The 21,611-nt window shown below is 37.3% G+C and overlaps 1 protein-coding gene across 14 annotated transcripts in view; it reads right to left on the reverse strand.

Moving 5' to 3' along the window:
* The window catches only part of SMARCA4 (SWI/SNF related BAF chromatin remodeling complex subunit ATPase 4), a 128,145-nt gene that overhangs the window by 95,827 nt on the left and 10,707 nt on the right, over nucleotides 1–21,611 (reverse strand). For 10 of the 14 annotated variants that reach the window (XM_072602323.1, XM_072602331.1, XM_072602330.1 and 7 more), the window contains exon 2: nucleotides 15,176–15,435. In XM_072602323.1, coding sequence (XP_072458424.1) covers nucleotides 15,176–15,397 — 222 coding nt within the window. In that variant the 5' untranslated portion in view covers nucleotides 15,398–15,435. Of the gene's footprint in view, nucleotides 1–11,142; nucleotides 11,294–15,175; nucleotides 15,436–21,611 lie in introns of all 14 variants that reach the window. The other 4 variants (XM_072602333.1, XM_072602332.1, XM_072602324.1 and 1 more) reach the window with 2 other exon arrangements.

Below are 21,611 nucleotides of genomic sequence, written 5' to 3' on the forward strand. Positions count from 1 at the left end.
TGAGGTTTGACCTTAAAACAAAGCAAATCAGCAAAACTGACAAAAATGAGAAAATTTAAGGTTAGAGGGGCTGTGAAAAGACAGGTCCAATCTTAACGAATGTAGTATTGATAGAGCTGTGAATTGTGATTCAACCAGTGGAAAATCTAACTCACATCCAATTTAGAAATAACTGTAGCATTCCATGTAGCCCCACTGCTCTGGAAAGTAATTTGCATCATACAACTTCCTCCTCTAGGAGATTAAAGACATAAAGAAAGGTCCTATTTATACCAAAATAATTATAGCAGCACTTTCTGTGGTAGCAGAGAACTTGAAACAAAGTAGATGCCCATTGACTGGGAAAGGTTAAACAAAATGTGGTACGTGGATGTAACTAACTGAAGGTAACAATAAATCAGAAAAATGTTAAATTTTTTTTTTATTCTTTGATACAAGAGAAAAGAGAAAGCTTGCTAGGTAGGGGAGGGGAGGATATATTCCGAAATGAAGATTAAAAAAAATGTCAATCTTAAAACAAGAAGTTGTTCCAGAAGGACTTAAATGCCTTTTAGCTAATGCTTATAATTACCTATTTTGCCTGTTTAACAATGCTGAGCTGAAGGAATAAGGATAAGGATCCCCCTACTTGAGAACAGAAAAATGAGCAATGCAGAGAAGGTGGAACTACTTAACCTTTATCTTGTTTCTTTAACCTGGCTTGGAAAGCTAGTTCTTGCAGTGCCAAAATAACTTGTAAACATGACTCCTGAATCCACTGATGGTTAATTCTAAGGAATTGTGGAAAATGGGCAAGATGGAGAAAGGTAAATGTGGTCTTGATTTTCAAAAAAGTAAAGCCTAGTGATTTCTGAGGAAGTGGATCAAACAGGAGAGGTGCTGTTTTACTGAGGTTGGGTAAGTCTAGCAAGGCAGGGTGGAGAAGTGATGCAGTAGATAAGAGTGCCAAGCCTGGAGTCAGGAAAACCTGATTTCAAATCTGGCCTCAGACATTTACCAAAAGAGGGGATGAAAGGCACATAACCTGGGCAAGTCACTTAACCCTGTTTGCCTCAGTTTCCTCATGTGTAAAATGGATCAGAGAAGAAAATTTTTGCCAAGAAAATCCAAATGGAGTCACAAAGAGTCAGATGCAACTGACTAGTACGTAATATACATTCCTGACATGATGCTAGGATAGATCACTGAAAGGACAGCTTATGGATATTTGAAAATTGGACTGGGGGTACAAAGGCAGAAGACAGTAATTCATGTAAAAGCCACCTAGGACTTGTAGTGAATAGTAAGTCTAATGTGTCAGCTATTTAATGAGCCAAATCAAAAGACCAGAAAGAGATCTAAAGTTACATTGGTACAGTAAGGGCTGAATCATGGAGGTGATATCCTGTCATTCTGAACATGTCTGAAGACAGTATCTAACACCAGGTACCACGGCTTTTAGAAGAGACCAGCTTAAGTTTGTGAAGAGAAGGTAACAAAGATCATGAGGAGCTGGAAACCATGCCTATGAGCGTAAGCTGAAAGAACTAGAAACGTTTAGCTTGGAGAAAAGTCATCGAGGGGCAGAGGGAGATATAATAGCAGTCTTCACATTCAGAAGGACTATAATGTGAAAGAGGGATTTAGTTTTCTTTTGTTTAGAAGTAGAGGTCAGAATTAGGAACAATGAATGGGTAGATGTTGCAGTAAGGCAGGCTATAGCTCAACATAGGAGACAAAAATGTCCATTCCAGCTATCCAAATAAAAAGGGGGAAATGAGTTGTTTTAGGACAAAGGGAGTTTCCCTTCTGCATGTCATCTAGCAGAGGCATGATAATAAATCGTCAGGGAAGCTGCAAAGAGAATTACAGGTCAAATATGAATCCATATCATCACAGGACACAGATCTAGAGTTTGAAGGAACCTTAGAGGCTATCTAGTCCAATTCTCTCGTTTTATAAAAGAGAAAATTAAGGTTAAGTAAGTGCCTTGACAAAAATCACAGAAGTAGGATTTGAACCCAGGTCCTGACTTCTGAGACAATGGTCTTTCCACTTTACAAACCTGAAGTTTCCTACAACTCCAGAGACTATACAATTCTCAATGCTATTCAGTTTCTATAATCATGTAAGCACTTTTTTTTTTTTTTGGGAGATAAATCAGAGTTAAAACAGAGGTTGTCCTTTGAAAGATATTGATTCTGAGAGGACTGGAGATCATCCCAGATGATGATCATATATAATATAATAACGTAATAGTAATTGAAGGAAGTGGAAACATTTTATCCAGAAGGAGAAGAGACTTGACTTTAAAATACCAGGATTGTCACATGTGGAAGAAATATTAAATTTATTCTGTTTGGTCCCAGAGAATAAAATTAGAAGTAATAGGCAGATTCCTAGAAGAGAAGCAGACTGAGGTTCATTGTGAGGCCTTTTTATCCAAAAGTAAAAAAAGGGATGTACCAGGAAGTTATGGGGCTGGAGACCTCAATTTAGATTTTCAAGTGAGACAATATTTGTTAGGGATACTGTACAAGAAAAGTCCTGTTCATTGGGACTAAATATCCCTAAAGATCCCTTTAGCTCTGAAAACCTGATTTTTACTATACCCGGCACAAGAAAATCTAAGACCTTTAAGATCTGGGCCTTAAAGAAGATGCCTAGGTACCAAAATGATTAGGTTCTGAAAAAACTGAGACCTCAGGCAAAGGCTTAAAGCAAAGGCTTCAGCAATGAACTTCCTCAAACATCAAGTTTAATAAAGAGCCAAGAATACGTTCCATGTGTGGGATCTTTTGAATACATTTTCCCCCTGCCCCCCTCATCCCTGTGATTCTGCTGAATATCTTTGTTTTCTCCTGAAATCAACCTTTCCCAATCACAAGACAGCTACATCAGAGATTATCAAATATATAGCCCACAACATTCCTGGGTGCAGCCTAAACAACATTAAAATATAGTTGATAAGCTAAAAGAAAAGATATACTAACATGTGGTTTTGTAAGTCACTATGTAACCCACAGGGATCCTTATGGACAGTTCAGCTGCTCCTGTTTCCACTAGAGTTAGATTATCATTACACATAAACCCTCAAAGCCTTCTGTCTAACCTTAATTAGCATAATGAAGCCCCTAACAACCTGCACTATGATCTTGACCACCAAAGATCCACTGTATTTAAAAGCCAGGGCTCAATTTTTCCTCTTTGACAGCTTTCTGGAAGCCCAAGGGGAGAGGTGGTTTATTTGAAAAGTAACCACAGAGGAGTTCTGACATTACAGTTGATAGAGAGATAATGTCTAAGCCTAGCTCCTCTTCACTGCAAAATGGGCCAAATAAAAAAAAAAAGTTAGGAATTCAAATTTCATCAAAAGAAATGCCATTCCCCTGCTCCTTTTCCTCATGATCTCGAACCTACCTCTCCCCAGTACCTTTCCTTCTCTACTCTCTCCTTTACTTTCCATTGTATTCTCTGTAATCCAAGTTCTACTATTAACAAATGTCCCTTCATTTTATATTGCTTCACACTTTTTATATTCTCAGCTCTTTAACAAAAAGCACTAAATTCCTGTACAGTCTTTCCAATGCTAGTTGATAATTCTATCACATCCCTGAACACATATAGGACCAGGAGGAAGAGACACATACAGCTTCTCTGAGATCCTCCTGCCATCACTGCTGAGCAATATTTCTTCCTCTGAGCTTCATTCTATAGGTCTGTATCATCCATTCCACATTGTTGCTGTGACCTTCTTGCCACAATAGATATCCTTCTCCCTTCTTTACAAGTGAATTTGGTACCTGGCTCTGTCTTCCTCTCCACCTTATCCTGATCTCATACTTGGAGATGTCCATAAACCTGCTGACAAATACTCACAGAAGCACAGAGTTGGAAGTGAGCTCAAAGAATTTAGTCTACTGTCTGAAAACAAATCCTCTCTAATAGTTATCTGATAAGCAGTCATCTAGACTCTGAAGACCTCTGATAAAAAGAAACCTCCTCCCTCCTGTCCAATTCCACTTTGGAAGATCACTAACTCTTAAAGAGTTACATAGTAAACCTAAATTTGCCTCTCTCAAACTTCTACCTAACATTCCAGAATTATCATCAAGGAAGAAATGTATCAGAAAAGAGTGCAGCGTGATGACCTATTCTTGACAAACTCATCTTGGTTTGGGATCACTGATGTTTACTAACCATCCTTTTACCAGAAAGCAAAATTGAGCTCATTAGCCCAGAGTTTATAGATTTTATTTTATTTTCCTGAAAATTGTGGTAACATCTGTCTTTCTCCTATCCAGCAGTAACACCCCTGTTCTCCATTATCTTTCAGACATTACTGACAGTGACTCAACATCATACACACATGTTCATTCAGGACACTGGGATACAGTTCATCTGAGCACAGTGCCCTAAAATCACTGTTAACAACATTCATTTCTTAAAATTTTGAGGTCCAAATTCTCAACATTTCTCTCTCTCTTCCCCCTTCAATAAGAAGGCAAAGCGATTTGATATAGGTTATATACACATGTACAGCCATGCAAAACGTTTCCATATAAGTCATGTTGTAAAAGAAAACACAAATCTCCCCCCCATAAAAAACAAGAAAAATAAAGAAAAGTTTCAAAAAGTATGCTTCAATCTGCATCCAGACTTCATCAGTTCTCTTTTCCTGCAGGGGGATAGCATTTTTTTATTGTACATCCTTTTAAATTGTCTTGGATCATCATATTGTTGAGTATAGCTAAGTCATTTACAGTTGATCAGCTTACAATATTGCGGTTACTATGTACAATGTTCTGGTTCTGCTCACTTCGCTCTACATCAGTTTATATTAGTCTTCTCAGATTTTTCTGAAATAATCCTGCTTCCCATTTCTTATAGCACAATAGCATTCCATTACAACCCTATATCACAACTTGTTCAGCCATTCCCCAGTTTATGGACAGTTCCTCAAATTCCAATTTTTTGCCACCACAAAAATAACTGCTATATGTATTTTTGTATAAATAGGTCCTTCTACCTTCCTCCCCCTACAAAAAAATCTCTTTGGAATACAAGTAGTGGTATTACTGGATAAAAGTATGCAGCTTTATAGCCCTTTGGGCATAGTTCTTCTAAACTTCTCCCACTCCAAGAGTGAATTAGTTTCCCATTTTCCCCACAGCCCCTCCAATATTTATCATTTTCCTTTTCTGTCATATTAGCCAATCTGATAAGTGTGAGGTGGTATCTCAGAATTGTCTGAATTTGCATTTCTCTAATCAATAGCGATTTAGAGCATTTTTCATTACTACAGATACCTTTGATTTCTTTTTCTGAAAACTGATATCCTTTGACCATTTATCAATTAGGGTATGATTCTTATTTTTTCAAATCTGACTGAGCTGTCTATATATTTGAGAAATGAAGGCTTTATCAGAGACACTTGGTATTAACATTTTCCCCCCAGCTTTCTGCTTTTCTTCCAATTTTGGCTCCACTGGTTTTGTTTGTACAAAAACATTTTAATTTAATCAAAATTATCCATTTTACATCTCATAATGCTCTCTATATAGAGAAGCTAGGTGGTACAGTGGATACAGCAATGGGCTTGGAATCAGGAAGACTCAAGTTTTATCAGTTCAAATCCTCCCTCAAACACTTATGAGTTGCGTGACCCTGGGCAAGTCACTTAACCATGTCCATCTCAGTTCCTCATCAAGTAAAATGAGCTGGAGAAGGAAATGGCAAACTACTCTAGTATTTTTAACCCCAGAAAAAATCCCAAATGGGGTCATAAAGAGTTGTGGACATGGCTGAAAAAGGACTGAATAACAAAATATGCTATGTCATTTGGTTATTAACTTTTCCTTTATTCATAGATCTGACAGGTAAACTATTCCATGTTCCCCTAATTTGCTTATGTTACCCTTAATGTCTAAATCATGTCCCAGGAATTACTTGTATTTTTAAAAATCTAACTCACTTGTCTATATGAGAAATGAGGCCTTGATCAGAAAAACTTGCAGTAAAAATTTTTTCAGTTATGATTATTGTATATTTCCCTCCATCCTATTCTCCCTGCCACCCTGTCCATCCAGAAGTATTTTGCTTCTGATTACCATCTCCCCCAATCTGTCCTTCTATCAACACTTCCTTATCCGCTATTTGCTTTTCTTGTAGGCTAACATAGATTTCTATACCCTGAGTTATTCTCTCTGAGACAATTTTTATGAGTAAGGTTCAAGCACTTCCCCCTGCCTTCTCTTCTACTTTTTAAGCTCTTCAACACCTCTTTTATGTGAGATAATTTACCCCATTCTACCCTTCCCTTCCCCTTTTTCCAAGTGCATTTTTCTTTCTTACCCCTTAATTTTGTTTTTTAAGATATCATCCCATCATATTCAACTAAGATCTGTGCCATCTATGTATTCTCCTTCTAACTGTCCTAATGAGAAAGTTCTTAAGTATCATCTTTCCATATAGGAGTCTAAATAGTTTAACTTTATTGAATCCCTTATAATTTTTCTTTCCTGTTTACCTTTTTACACTTCTCTTGAGTCTTGTTTTTGAAAGTCAAATTTAGCTCTCATCTTTTCATCAGGAATGCTTGGAAGTCCTCTATTTCACTGATTATCTATTTTTCCCTTTGAAGGATTATACTCAGCTTAGCTGGGTAGGTGATTTTTGGTTGTAATCCTAGCTCCTTTGCTCCCCAGAATATTATATTCTAAGCCCTCTGATCCTTTAATGCAGAGGCTACTAAATCTGGTATTACCTTGACTGTGCCTCCACAATACTTGAATTCTTTCTGGCTGATTGTAGTATTTTCTTCTTGACCTGGGAACTCTGGAATTTGGCTATAACATTCCTAGGAGTTTTCATTTCATCTCTTTCAAGAGATGATCAATGGATTCTTTCAATTTCTATTTTACCCTCTGGTTCTAGAATATCTGGGCAGTTTTCCTTGATCATTTCTTGAAAGATAATGTCTAGGCTCTTTTTTTGATGATGCCTCTCATCTAGTCCAATAATTTTTAAATTATCTCTCCAAGATTTATTTTTCAAGCCAGCTGTTTTCTTTCATTGAGATATTTCACATTTGCTTCTATTTTTTTCATTCTTTTGATTTTGATTGGTATCCTGAGGTCTAAAGAAATCATTAGATTCCACTTGCCCAATTCTAACATGTAAGGAATTAGTTTCTTCAGTGAGTCTTTATATCTTCTTTTTCATTTGGTCAATTCTGCTTTTCAAGGAGAGGAGTTCTCTTCAGTTGATTTCTGTACTTCTTTTACCATTTGACCTACTGGGTTTTAAAAAAATTTGGGGGGGGTTACATTTTAAGTTCCAAACTATCTTCCTCCTTCCCCACACTGAACTAGAGAAGGCCACCATTTAATACAGATATATATGTGTAGATGTGTATGTGTGTAAAATTATACTATGCATACTTCTACTTATCAGTTCTTTCTCTGGAGATGGATAGCATCTTCCTTCATAGATCTTTTTTATTTGATTTAAATACTTACTCAGAACAACTTAGTTGCTCAGTTATTCTTCAAACAATATTGCTATTACTGTATATAATGCTCTCTTGGTTTTTCTCATTTCACTCTTTATTATTTCATGCAAGTGTTTCCATGTTTTTCTAAAATTAACCTGCTCATTATATGTCTCATAGAACAACAGTATTCCATCATAATCCTATACAACAACTTGTTTAGATATTCCACAACTGATGGGTATCCCCTCAATTTCTAGTTCTCTGCCACCACAAAGTGCTATAAATATTTTAGAACACATAGATTTTTTTCCTTCTTCCATGATTACCTTGGGAAACAGATCTAATATTAGCACTGCAGGGTCAAAAGTATATACAGTTTTATAACTCTTCAGGCATAATTCCAGATTGCTCTCCAAAATGGTTGAATCAGAGCTCATAGTTCCACCAACAGCATATTAGTGTCCCAATTTTTCCACATCCCCTCCAGTATTTGTCATTTTTCCCTTCTATCATTTTAGCCAATCTGATAAGTGTGAGATATCTCAAAAGTTGTTTTAATTTGCATTTCTCTAATGATTCAGAGCATTTTTTTCCAGTATTTTTTTTGGGCCTATTTATCCAGCTGCTGATCTTTTCTCCCATGATTTTCTTGCATCATTCTCATCTCTTTTCCCAGTTTTTCCTCTAGCTCTCTCTCATATTTGATTTTTAAAATCGTCTTTGAGCTCCTCCAAGAATTCTTTTGGGGCCTAAGACTAATTAACATTTCTCTTTGAGGCTTTCAATATAACAGTTTGGACTTTCTCTAATTCTGAGTTTGTTTTAATCTTCCCTATCACCATAGTATTTTTCTATGATCAGGTTCTTTTTCTGTTGTTTACTCATTTTTCCAGCCTATTTCTTTACTTTAAATTTAAGTTAAACTTGGGCCCTGCTCCAAGGGCAAAGGCAACACTGTCCCAAGCTTCAGGGTTTTTGTATAGCTGTTTTCAGAGGTAGTTCTCTGGGGATTTGTAAGTTTTCACCTCTTCTAAGATGCATAAGATCTGATGTGCTAGCTCCTCTTTGTCCTAAGACTATGACCCAGTTCTGGACATGGGCAGTGCAACAGAGTCCTGAACCCAGGGTTAGCAAAGAGATACCTGTAATCTCCTTCTAATCCCCTTATTGTCTGTGGGATGAGAGTTCCAGAAACCACCACTGCTGATTCAGTTGCTTCCAAGATCTGCTACTGGCTTGTCTACACTCCACTCTCAGCCCAGTGCAACAAACCTTTCCTGCCAACTTTCTAAGTTGTGTTGGACTGGAAAACTGTTTCATCCTGTCCTACTGCTGCAGAATTTTGAGGCATTATTTTAAAGTTGTTTAGAGGGGAATTTGGGAGACTTCAGGCAAGTTCCTCCCTTTTCTCTCTCATCTTGGCTCTGCCTCCTTATCCGATATTTATGATCAGAGGATTACATTAACAGGGGTATTTTTCTACTGTCTTATCTTTTAAGGCACTATGAATTATTTTGACATACAGATGGGAGACACCTTGTTGGAAAAGAGTCTTTAGGGTGCTCTTCTGCTCTGACAGACAAATCAAATGTTTTTTTCATTATCCAAAGACATTAACCATAGTAGTAGGTTGTGTACTCCCCATTTTTCAGTAAACAGCAAAATATTAAAGATGTGGTCCATTTAGAACATCACTTACAAAACTCTGGTAATTTCCTGTTAATACCCTATGACCTAGATTCATGTAGAGATAAATCTCAAAAATTTTGAATTCATGGTAAAGCAGAAATATAAACAGGTAGTTGTTGAATATCACATGAGATAACATTTAAAGTGCTTTGCACATCTTAAAGTGCTATATATATATATATATAAGGATGGTAATGGTACTAGATTTGGTGGTGGTGGTAGTAGCAGAACTAGTACTAGCAATACTCATTTGATCTTTTCTGTCTCCATTAGTCCTCACTCAAGTGCCCTCCATACCATGTTTCTCCACTTTGGTTTCTGGTTTTTCTCACATGAATATATCTTTTTAAACTCATATTTTAATGTTACTCTACCTCAGTTTTTATCTACTCCATTTCCATTTCCTTCAAATAAGGCTCATCCTTTCAGAGATAAATACAACTCATGAATCTCAATCCACCAAGTATCAGTGATAGCTAAGAGGTCATATTTACCTCTTTCTGTTACAATTTCTAGTTCAGTGCCTCTCAGTTCCAATTTCTATATCTGTAAAATGGGGATAATATAATAGCATATATCTCACAGGGTTGTCATAAGGACCAAATGAGATAAAATATGTAAAATATTTTGCAAATCTGTACACTACATACATCTTAGCTATTATTATTATTATTATTAGCTATCATCATCAAACAGTAGATAAAGTAAGCAGTTTTCTCCCCTCCAACACTTTTAATTTAAAAACCCTTATGGTATATTTCCAAGACACTAGGCAAATATATTCATGGAATCCCAGAATTTCAGATCTGGAAGAACCCTTAGAAGCCATACAGTCCAGCTAATAAACTGAAAAAGGATCCCTACTATAACATAAAAACCTCAAGTGAGGGAAATCAACTTCTTCCTGGGCAGCCCTTTCTGCTTCTGTTCTAGGCATCAAGAAGTTTTTGTTTATGACATCACACCTAAACTTGCCTCTCTGAAACTTCTACTCATTGTTCCTATTCCTTTTCCTTGCTGTACATTCTCTTCTACAGTCTAAACAGCCCTAATTCCTTCTCAAGTACTGACTTACTGATTAAATTTCTTGATTCTGGTTTCTGAGAAAGAGGTGGCTCTTCTCCTTGCCAAAGCCAACCTCTTTACTTGGTCTTTTGAACTCAATCTTTCCAGACTCTTCCCAGAAGCTTCTCAACTATTCAATCCCACCTTCCCACTACACATACACCTCAATCTGCACCTATATCATATCTATGGCCTCCCCTTCCCCAGTGCCTACAAATGTACTTGTCTATCCCATCCTGGAAACTCACTTAACCCTTCAAGTTGCTGCCCTATACTTTTCTCACCCCTTTCACTGCCAGAGTTCTAGAAAGAGAAAGCAATATTTGCTGTACCCACTTTCCTTCCCACTATTTTCTCCTCCCCTTATTATTTAGCTTTCAATGTGATCACTCTCCTGAAAATGCCCTCTCCACAGTTACCAATCATCTTCTAAATGCTAGATCTAATGGTCTCTTCTTAATTTTCACTGTCCTTTACTTGGATCTTTCTCCACCCTCCTCTCTCCTCTTGGACACTTCCTTAGCTTTTATGTCACTGTTCTCTTCTGGTTCTCCTACATTTCACTATTTCTTATCAGTTTCCCCTGATACATCATCATACACCTCTCTTATCATTCAGGTCTCTGTCCTGGACCCTCTTTTCTCTTGGTGAGGTCATCTTCTTCCAAGGACTCAAGTCTTATTTCTATTCAAATAACTTCCAGCCCTACACCCTCTCATGAATTCCATTCCTTAAAATTAACTGCTTGCTGAACATTTCCTGAACATCTCACAGACATTTTAAATTCAATATGTCCAAAACAGAACTAATTATCTTTTCCCCCATCCCTATCCCACCCCCAAACCTGCCCCTTGTCCAACTTCCCTATGTCTGTTGAGGATACCACCATTCTCCCAGTCACCCAGGTTTGTAACCTTGGAGTCATCCTTGAGAGGCAGCATGACGTAGTGGAGAGAGCGCTGGACTTGGAGTCAGGAAGACCTGGGTCGAATCCCGCCTCAGACACTTACTAGCTGTGTGACCCTGGACAAGTCACTTAACCTCTCTCAGCCTCAGTTTCCTCATCTGTAAAATGGAGATAATAATACCTGTAGCACTTACCTCACAGAGATGATGTGAGGATCAAATGAGATAATGTATAGAAAATCTTTTGCATACCTTAAAGGGCTATATAAATTTCAGTAGTTGTCATTATCCCCTCTCCCTCACCCCCATATCCAGTCAGTTATCAAGTCTCATTGAGTCTACACCTTCATGATACTTCTTTTATCTGTCCTCTTTGCTCTACTCAAAGCCTTCAGATTAGTTCAGGCCTCATTACTTTTAGCTTGGACTAAGGACTTAGCCTCTTAATTGATTTTTGTTTCTAGTCTCTTCTCTAATCCATCCTGAAGAATTTCTAAAACAATATTCCTAAGACAGGTATCTAACCCCTTGTGCAAAATCCTTCAGTGGCTTCCTAGTGCTTCTGTAATACAAATGCAAAGGCCCCAACCTAGCATTTAAAGCTCTTCACAGTCAGGCTTTGCAACCCAATTTTATACTACTTTACCTACTTGGCTTTCTAGTATAACTGGATACCTGGTGTTTTCCTGAACTCAACATTGTCCCTCTTTCACGTCCATTCATTACGATAGGCCTGGAACACTCTCCATTCTTTTCTTAGAAGCCTTATCTTTCTGTAAAACTAATCTATGGTACCCTTCCTCTAAGAAGTCTTCCTTATCCATGTAACTGTTCATGCTTCCTTAATTTTCCTTGAATTATAATTATTTCTGTACATGCTGCAGTCTTTCCCAGGAATGTAAGCTCTCTGAGGACAGGGCCTGTTTCAGTACAAAACAAAATGGAAGTGTAGAGAATAGGCATTGAATATCTATTTGTTAAACTGGACTAAAATGATTCTGCTGCCAGCCGTCACGCCATTTGGCATTATTTATTTACATAAGCAGTCTCCAAAAGGCACGGGTGGGATGACATCGATATATAAAAATAGTTGTTGGTGTAGTAATTGTCTTGTCCCTTCCGTTCATGTCTCAATCAATCCTTGAGTTTTTACTGCTTCCCAAATTAGAGTGTCAGTATGAAGACTACTAGTACAATGTGCACTCCTTTTGCCTTTAGTTCTTACAAAAAGGCAAGGAAATAGTTCCTGAATTTTGTGCTTCTTTAGAAGCAAATGAAAACTTACCTTTTAAGAATGCAGAATGTGCAACAATGAAAATCATTTCTTTATGCACCCACAGTTTAGTAGCCTCTCCTTGGGGAATGACTCATGGAGATATTCCTTAACACTGAACATACATATATGGACTATCTGTAACATACAAGGGGCTTTGCCAAATACAAAAGCACACAAAACATAGTCCCTTGTCCTTAAAGAACTTGTAATCTACATCAGGAGACAAATAAATGAAAAGTGAAACAGAACAATTGGATAACATTAAAAAATAAAACAACAGATGCCACAAAACACTATGTGATTACATGCCAAATTAACTGCTGTACACATAGTAACACTACAAGTTCAGAAGAAGACAGAATCACCATGGGGCACAAGATCTCAAAGAAGTAGGATTCAAAGCTGGACCTCGAGGGATGGGAAGATTTGGAAAGGGAGAGGAAATGCCATGCATGAATAAAGATCCAGAAGAAGGAAAGCCCAAGAAACGCTCAAAGGAAAAGAAGTGATGCAGTTTGACTTGTAGAAAGAATTCAGGTCCTAGAAAACTGATCCCAGAAAGAGAAGCCAGGGCCAGACTGTGAAAGGCCTGGAACATGAGCTGAAGGCTCTGAACCAGCTTGGAGGCAACAAGAAGCTATTTAGAGAGTATGAACTCGGGAATGATATGCTCATGCAAGAAGTGATTTGGGAAACGATACTGCAGGTAGCATACAGATGAACTGTGGTAGAGAGAGAGGCTAGAGGTAGGAATGTCAGTTATAAACCTATTATGGTAGTCAAAGTGGAAGGGTTGGTAGCAGTAGGAATAGAACGAAAGGACTAAAAGAGACAAGAGGAAAAAAGAATGAATAAGCCTTGATAACTAAACAGATGGGCTTAAAGAGGAGTCAAAGTTTTGCTCCTTAGCAATTAAGACATCAAGAAGTGAAACTGATTTGGGGAGAAAATGATGAGCTCGGTTTTAGATAAGCTGAATATAAGGTAACAACAGAATATCAAGTAGAAATGTCCAGCACTCAGTATGGATGCAGGGATAGAACCTGAGAGAAAAGAAAATGAAGGCTATGCCAAAAAAGTACTATCAATTAAAACCCAGGTGTTGTGTTATTGAGGTCTCCATTTCTGGATGATTGTCATCTACAGTGATAGAGACGAGGCAGTAACTAAGTAAAAAAAAAAACAACAGAGAATAAAAGTAAGATTGGGGAGAAAAGATGGGGATAAGATTTTTCCTGAGGAAGCTAACTGGGTAAGAATTGGAAGAGGGAAAGAAGGTGTAACTAAAGAAGATATAATTATTTGTGCAAGATTGACCAAAGTATAACTAATTGTCTTGTGAGTAGCAAAAGGAAAAGAAAGATGAAAATATTCTGGGGGGGAGGGGGGGGTTGGGGGAAGAAAGTAAAAGAAAATACTTTTCAGACACTGGCTCTCCATCACCATGTGACCATGTAGCCTCAGAAGAGGTTAGCTGTTGTCTGGAGAGCCTTGAGAATGGGTGAATGGGGGGTGTCAGGGAAAGGCAATGTGTAATCAAACATTTATATTCACAGCTGAACACCTGTTAAGTATCTGTAACTTAAGAATTGCTTTAGTTTTCAAAGAATCACATTGGCACAGCAGTAAAATGTCTCCCAAAAGCTAGTCAACAATGACCCTTCTAGATAATTCATCCACGTAGCTGGGAATGACAAACTCAGAATGGTTTTCTTTAAGATAAGTATAACTCTTCCCTACTTAAAAAAAACAAAACCTAGAAAAGAAAAACATATATCTATAACAAAGAATGGTCCCCAAAAGGGAAAACATGCTGGAAATGTGCAAATGTCATTTCTAGAAGCAAATTACTTACAAATCATAACCAATAAGTAAAGCAATGGTTTTCATATCTGGTTTTTTAAGGAAAAAGCTTTTCAGTCTTTGACCTTTCCCCTAAAGCACCAACTGCCTCATCACTAAAACCACTAAATTTCAAGTTTTTACTTAATTATCTTATGGGACCCTGGAGAGATTCACCTATTTAACCTATACACTGTTTCTCCTCCAGACAGAAAAGCAACCACAATAGACACTGAGCCAGTTTATCACCAACAGTATTATTATTTTAAAGGTGTATAATGCCTTATGCTAAGTACTGTGTCTCATCTCATTTGATCTTCACAATAACTAGGAGGCAAGCCAAATTCTACTTTCCTCATTTGACAGATGAGGAAACTGAGGAACTTCAGTTAAGAAAATTGGCCAAAGTTACAGAGCAGGCCAGTGGTAGAGCCAAGACCAACAACAGCAACAAGGTTTCCTGGCCTCTCTTCCAGGACACTTGTCCCCCCATTGTGTGCCACACATAATCAGTCAAGCTCTAGATTCACATTCTACCACAAGGTACAATCACTGTTCAAAGCCTCTCTAGAAAGTGAAATTATTTTGTCCATATTCATTTCTATTATAACTAAGGTCTTTTCTCCAAAAAGAGGAAAATAATTTTTCCACATCAAAATAACCCTAATGGCATTTACAAGGAAATTAATGAATTAAAGAATGCCTATTTTCCTAAGTTCTTAAGTAATCAAGACTGCCAGTATGAAATTAGTAGACCATTGACAGAGATGTAAAGGAATTAAAAAAAAACTTTTTAAGACATGGCCCATCTTTTCTTTAGATATGGGAGGGTGAGAGAGAGGGAAATGGGATTAATCTGTTAGATAGGGGAAATAATCTAATGTATATAAATGAATCTTGGAATGGGAAAAACAACTAGTTACCTTATGCATTTGATGCATATTATCTTGAGGATAGCCTCCAGGACCCTGAGGAGGTATGGGATGTCCTGCTGAAGGTGGGCCAGGGCTAGGGCCCATCATACTGTGTGCAGAACCAGGTGAGGGTCCCGGACTAGGGCCCAGCATAGCACCAGGAGATGGGCCAGGCCCTGGAGAGGGTCCTGGCCGAGGTGTTCCTCCCAAGGGTGGATCTGGAGTAGACATCTTCAAAGGAGTTGCTCAAAATTGTCTCTGACTGCCTACTGGGAAAAAAAAACCTAGGGTTAGTTGGTGAGTACAGCCATTCAAGCCTTAATTCAAGAAAAATACAGGGTTTACCACAAAGTAACAGTATTTAGCATTAACCAATAGGGTTTGTGATTCTGATAATTTTAAGTGAAAACTAAAGAAAAGTGATAAGGATTATTAAATGCAATATCAAAAAGCATTACTCTTTGCCTGATGAATACTTTATCAACATATGATAAAGAGCAAAATTTGTATTAACTGGAATCTTCAATTAATCAGAATGGTTATTAAAAAAATTATTATATTTTAAGGAAGAGATAGCAATTTAAAAAAATGTTTATAGCAAAGATTCTTCAAACCTTTTATTCAGTGCTACTGATGCTGAGATAGGAATTGGGCCTATTATTTCACTTGTACAAGGAAAAACATCCTCTAACCATGTAGTCTTGGGGATATTCACAGACGATAACTTAAAATAAAGGTGGGGAAAAAAGAATTACTAAAAATTGATTCAAATAAGAATATCCAGTTCTTCAAGTATTTTAATTATTTAAAACTCAGCATATATCTTTATTAGAAAAAGCAGTGGGGAAAATGTTCTCCTGTGTCTTGAAGGTCTACAAAGTAGTTTTAAAGTTCAAACTGCTCAATATGGGGTTGGTAGAATTATAACAGAGGCCATAATAATGTAATAATTGTGAGTTTAAAAAATACATTGTTTGATGTTGTTAGTGCAAGTGATAGCTCTCAAATATGGAGTAATTTAGACTAAGTGATCTTAATTGCCATAATCATATTAGCAATGACAGACAGAAACTTCCATGGCCATGACTCATTCTGACCCTGTGTCAAACATGTAAATGATCACAGCTCCTGACTGGACAAAGTTCCCAGTCACTGCAAGCATGTCAACACCCATTTCAGGGATCCCTGATTACGATTTGGGTCCTCATCCAATTTATGGTACCTATTAGTAAACTTACCCACCTAAATCTGTATGGATAAATGACCCAAAAAAATCTCCCTTCCAAATCTAGGTCTTATTAGGAATTTCCCCTCCAATATTTGGCACTAATTACCTGTTTTCAACCAAACCCATCTTTAAAGTATAAAAGTTCCCTGCTCAGATCCTACTCTGAACATGTATTCCCACCAAGATTTTTCCATTGTACTCATCTCCTTCACATGGCTGAATTTCTTTGTGTTGTCACATAGTGTATATTTCTTTAGTTTTTGCACCTCCTTGTTGAGTTACACAATAAGTAATAAAGTTGATGCTTATACTAGCTTCCAGACTGCTAATCTTCTACAAATTCTCAAACCCAAACCCTTGTTTGGACCTGAGCCACGAGGTTAAATTGGGCATATAAGATCTGGGATTAAAAGTGGTATGGTCAATAGCTTGCATATTCTCTTCTGTATAAGTGGGAAAGTTGGCTTGTAATCAGGAATAGAGCACATATGACCTGTGTGGAATGGTGCTAACCACAACCAAAAGAATAGATGGAAAAAGGAGAGAAATGTCACAGCACCACTGGTACTTACCATTTTTAATCCAAAGATCTTAACTTTACTGAATAAAATCACACAGCAGCAATCCCTGGGGAACAGTATTCACATTTACAGATGGAAGAACTAAGGAGTTATGTCAAAAGTGAAAATCACTCACAGAGACTGGCACAGAAGGGCACGGAGTACTAATAAGTATCACCACTGACACAAACTATAAGATCATGAGAAAGCACTTCAATTTTTAGAGCCTCAGTCTTGTCATCTATTAAACAGAAATAATATTTCTTATACTCTTTACCACACTGGGTTCTGAGGAAACTATTTTTAAGAACCACAGAATTATAAAAACATCTGATTAGATCTCTTAATACCCAGGCTCTCACCTTCAATGAGAGTGTATTTTTGCAAAGCACTTTGTTGAAAATGTTATGTAGTCAATTACTATTATTAATGCCATGTTCCCTCTCGCACACAGAGAGAAAATTGCAACTGAGAAACAAAGAGAAAATAAGTAGTAATTTGAAAGGTAATATTGAGAAATGAGTGAACACTAAGCTACAACTATGGTTCCTATACCTTCAGAAGATCTATGTTATGCTGAAAGTCAAAGTCTTAAATCAAGAGCCAGCTTGACAACTCAGATCTTTAATAACAAAGTATATCACAAAGAGAAAATATTCCATAGGAATATGACCTGGCTATCATTCCTAGCATGCAGTTGGACAACAATTTCAAAAAGATAACTTGGTTTGTATTCTCAGCAGTCCTCTTACTCCTCCCCATCAAAGGGAGGGAACGCTGTCACTGATGAAAGGCGCACTTTACAGGCATATACTACAGAAGTTCTGGGAGAGGAGAAGGGGGGTTGCTCACTATGGATATTGTCAATACAGATTTCTTTTCTCAGAGATAAAAAAAAAGTGATAGCAGTTTAAGGAACATGGATTCCCATGAAAGATTTTTTTAAAATGCTATTTCCAAAAAGAAGCTGCCATTTCCGAACTGTCAGGCCACACTAGAGCAGGGAAATAGTTGTTCACCATATGAGAAAGCCTATTTCTTTCCAGCTATAATGCTGACACACTGCATTTTTGAAAACATACACACACAATTATAAAGGAAGAAATAAAGAACTAGAACATAAAACTCTTCTGATTTGGAAAGCCTAGTACACTTAAACTGTTGGGCTTGGCTTCAAGTACAAGTTTTAAATTCAGGACTCAGGTGCTTCATGTAAAAACAATCATTACAAGGTATGCAGGACTTAGGGAAGGGAAAAACAAAGATTTGTATGAAGACTGAATGCTTCATGTTTCCTTGGAGATGAAGATGAGAGGGCAATTCTTAAAATGGAATACTGAAGTAATTTTGAACAATTTCCTAGCCTCCCATTACTCAACCAAGAGAAAGAAGTACCTAGGATTGGAAGGCTAGACGAGACTTCAAAGGTTACCTCAACCCTTGCTTTTAAAATGAACTGCACTTAACCGATTCCTAATCATAAAAACTCTCCAGAGAAGATAATTTCACAATCTCCTTTAGTGTTAAGTTTCAGCATCCAACAATCTATAGAATCAATAAAATCTTCATTCTAACTAACTAATCTTCATTCAGAAACTGGAGTCCACTGCCCACTGTTTAGCCTTTCTTTTTCCTGGATGGAGTGAAATTTATCATCATTACCATAATAACCTTTTAATATAAATATGGCTGTGAACCCCCCTTGTGCCTCCCAGCCCCATTCACTAACCCTGTTCTCATGTACTTACTTCACATTAGGGATTTCAGGCATCTATTGTCTGTTCCTACATAGGCAGGGACCTACTGATCAGGTGTTACTATATTCCTCTAACCCAAAAGAAAATTTCTAATTAAAGGAAGTATAGCTCATAGGCTCAGAAGCAAGGTTTTCTCTAACCTTTTAAACACTTACTGAGTGCCTACTTACATTTTGCTTAAAGGGATTCAAAAGTATACAAGTAAATAGTTTCACAATTTCATAGATTTAGAGATGGAAAGGATCTCAGAGGTCATGCAGTCTAAACTACTCACTGTACATTTGAAAAAACTGAAGGTAGAGAGATGAAATTCTTTGCCTAAGGTCACACAAGTAGCAGCACAAAGTATGTACAAAGATGAAAAATGTATCTTCCACAAGCTGCCAAAACAATCTTTCTAAAGTCCAGTTCTGACGTTGTTACTTTACTGGTCACAAACTTTCTGTGGCTGTCTATTATTCCTGGAATAAAACAGAGACCCCCAGCCTAGTTATTTATGATCCTCCAGAGTTTCCACCAACTGAGCTTTCCCATTTTATTTCATATGTAAGTTCTCTTAATGCATTCTGTATCTGGCCAAAATGGGCTTCAAGTCTTCCTTGAGATCAACATTCTAAAATCCCACTGTCGTGCATCTGTACAAGCCTCCTGGCTTCCCTGAAGCCCCAGCTAAAATCTCATCTTCTAGAGGAAGCTCTTTCCCAACCTCTCTAATTATTTCCTATTTATCCTGTACATAGTTCATTTGTACATATTTGCTTGCTATCTTCCCCATTAGACTGTGAGCTCCATGAGGGCAGGGAATATCTTTTCTATCACCAGCACTTAGCACAGTGCCTGGTACAAAGCAGGTGCTCAACAACACTGTTACATGACCAACTTTAATAGATTTAGCTCTTCTCAGCAATCCAGTGATGTAAGACAATTCCCAAAGACTCATGACAGAAAATACTATCCATATACGGAAAAAGAACTATGGAGTCTTAATGCAGACTAAAGTATAGTATTTTTTCTTTTTTTGTTTTTTCTTTCTCATGGCTTTCCCCTTTTATTCTGATTCTTTCACAACATGATTGATGTGGAAATATATTTAATATGATTGTACATCATATGTCTGCCATCTTGGGGAGAGAAGGAAAAGAGAAAAAAACTTGGAACTCAAAACTTACTAAAACAAATGTTGAAAATTATCTTTAAATATAATTGGAAAAAATAAAATACTATTAAGTGGGGGGGAACCCAAAGTAGGTGCTTCATAGATATTTCTTGATTAGACTTGACCCCCGAGTTCTTTAAGAGCCAAGATAGTCTTCTGCCTTTTTATACCCAGAAAACTTAGCACAGTGCTACCACATAATAGGCACTTAGCCTGGAATACTCTTCCATGTTAATTCCACCTTTCAGAATCACTTTTCACAATTCAACTGGCCTTTATTAGACCACGACTATCTAAGCAACCAGTAGGAGTCAGGCACTATGTTTACCTTTCTTCAAGGCTCAGCTGAGGGCTATCTCGGGCAGTAAGTTTTCTCCATCTCTTTTCTCTACTCAAATTATTTTCCATTGAATTGTGAGATAATGCATACTCCCAATAGAACGTAAACTAGTGGAAGGCAGAGTCGTGTCCATCTATACTTGGGTGCCCAGTAGCTTTTCGAGGAATCTTCAGTACTCTCGGGAATATTTTGCAGTATCAGACAATTAAGTTTGCTGAATTGATTCTCACCATTCCTTGTATTATCATTTGTATGTCTGTCTTTCCTCCCTAGTAGATGAGAAGGTCCCTGGGGATAGGATGTGAGATATATCTATGTTTATACTCCCAGTACTTAGCCTAGTATCTTGCACACAAGAAGAGGCACTTAATATATGGCTGTAGAGAATAATCGAAGGAGGGTCATCCTGTTATTGAAGGATTAACCTAGCATGTGTATGCTAATTCACTTCCTTTTTTCAAAGGTGGTAAAACTGAACTTGATGAACATTTGCTGGATTTTCTCATCATCCTAGGTGACAGACCTTACTCTATATTTCAAAGGAACAGTATTTCAGCAACTAGGAATGCTTGTTATGATAAATTATGATGTTTTCCAACCTTGAAGGAATAAAATGTCAGATTAACAGATACAAAATATGTTAATGTATTTAGCACCGGGAACTTTTGTTTTGTATAGAGGTTGTATAGTCGGACCCTTAAAGAACGAGAACTGAGAAATGGAGCCTAGATTCTAGTAAGTAGGATCAAGCACACCCAACTAGACTAACTGGGAGAATTGGGAAAGGTCTTCCATAAGAGTTTAGACACGAGCTGAGCAACAGACATTTGATACTGTGCTCCTCTGACAAATGATGGTTGAAGAAAGAAACATCATTCATTGCCTTACTGCCACCTGCTTCTTACTTAGGCCAATGGTCCATGACATAATAGTAAAATAGGAACTTTAAAACACTCCAAGGAGTAATTTGTTTCCAGCCAACAAGTATTTAAGTACTTAACAATGTATTCTAAACTATGGAGTTACAAAAGAAGTAGGAGTCAGGATATAATTCCCTTTCCTAAAGAGCCATTTTTGACTCTTCCTGGTCTAAATATTCATGTTTTACTCCTTACCACACTCCCAGATGTTAAGGAACTTGCAAATAAGGTAGGATTTATGCTTAATATAAGTGGTCATATATACAAAAATACTGAGGTGCAAAGTATATTTTCCTCTTAAAATAATGGTGATAAGTCACAATGCTAAGAGTTTGGAAATGCTATACCTTAACTGTTTGCTAAGTCCCCAAGAGACAAATGCAAATGCAAAGTGTATTATTCTCTTCTCAACAACCACCAGTTTTCTAAAGTACTTTCCCTTTTACATGCAAATTGATGAAAAATCAGTCCAAACCTTGGAGCT

Source organism: Notamacropus eugenii, chromosome 4 (genome assembly GCF_028372415.1).
Source record: "Notamacropus eugenii isolate mMacEug1 chromosome 4, mMacEug1.pri_v2, whole genome shotgun sequence".
In the NCBI taxonomy this organism is placed as follows: domain Eukaryota; kingdom Metazoa; phylum Chordata; class Mammalia; order Diprotodontia; family Macropodidae; genus Notamacropus; species Notamacropus eugenii.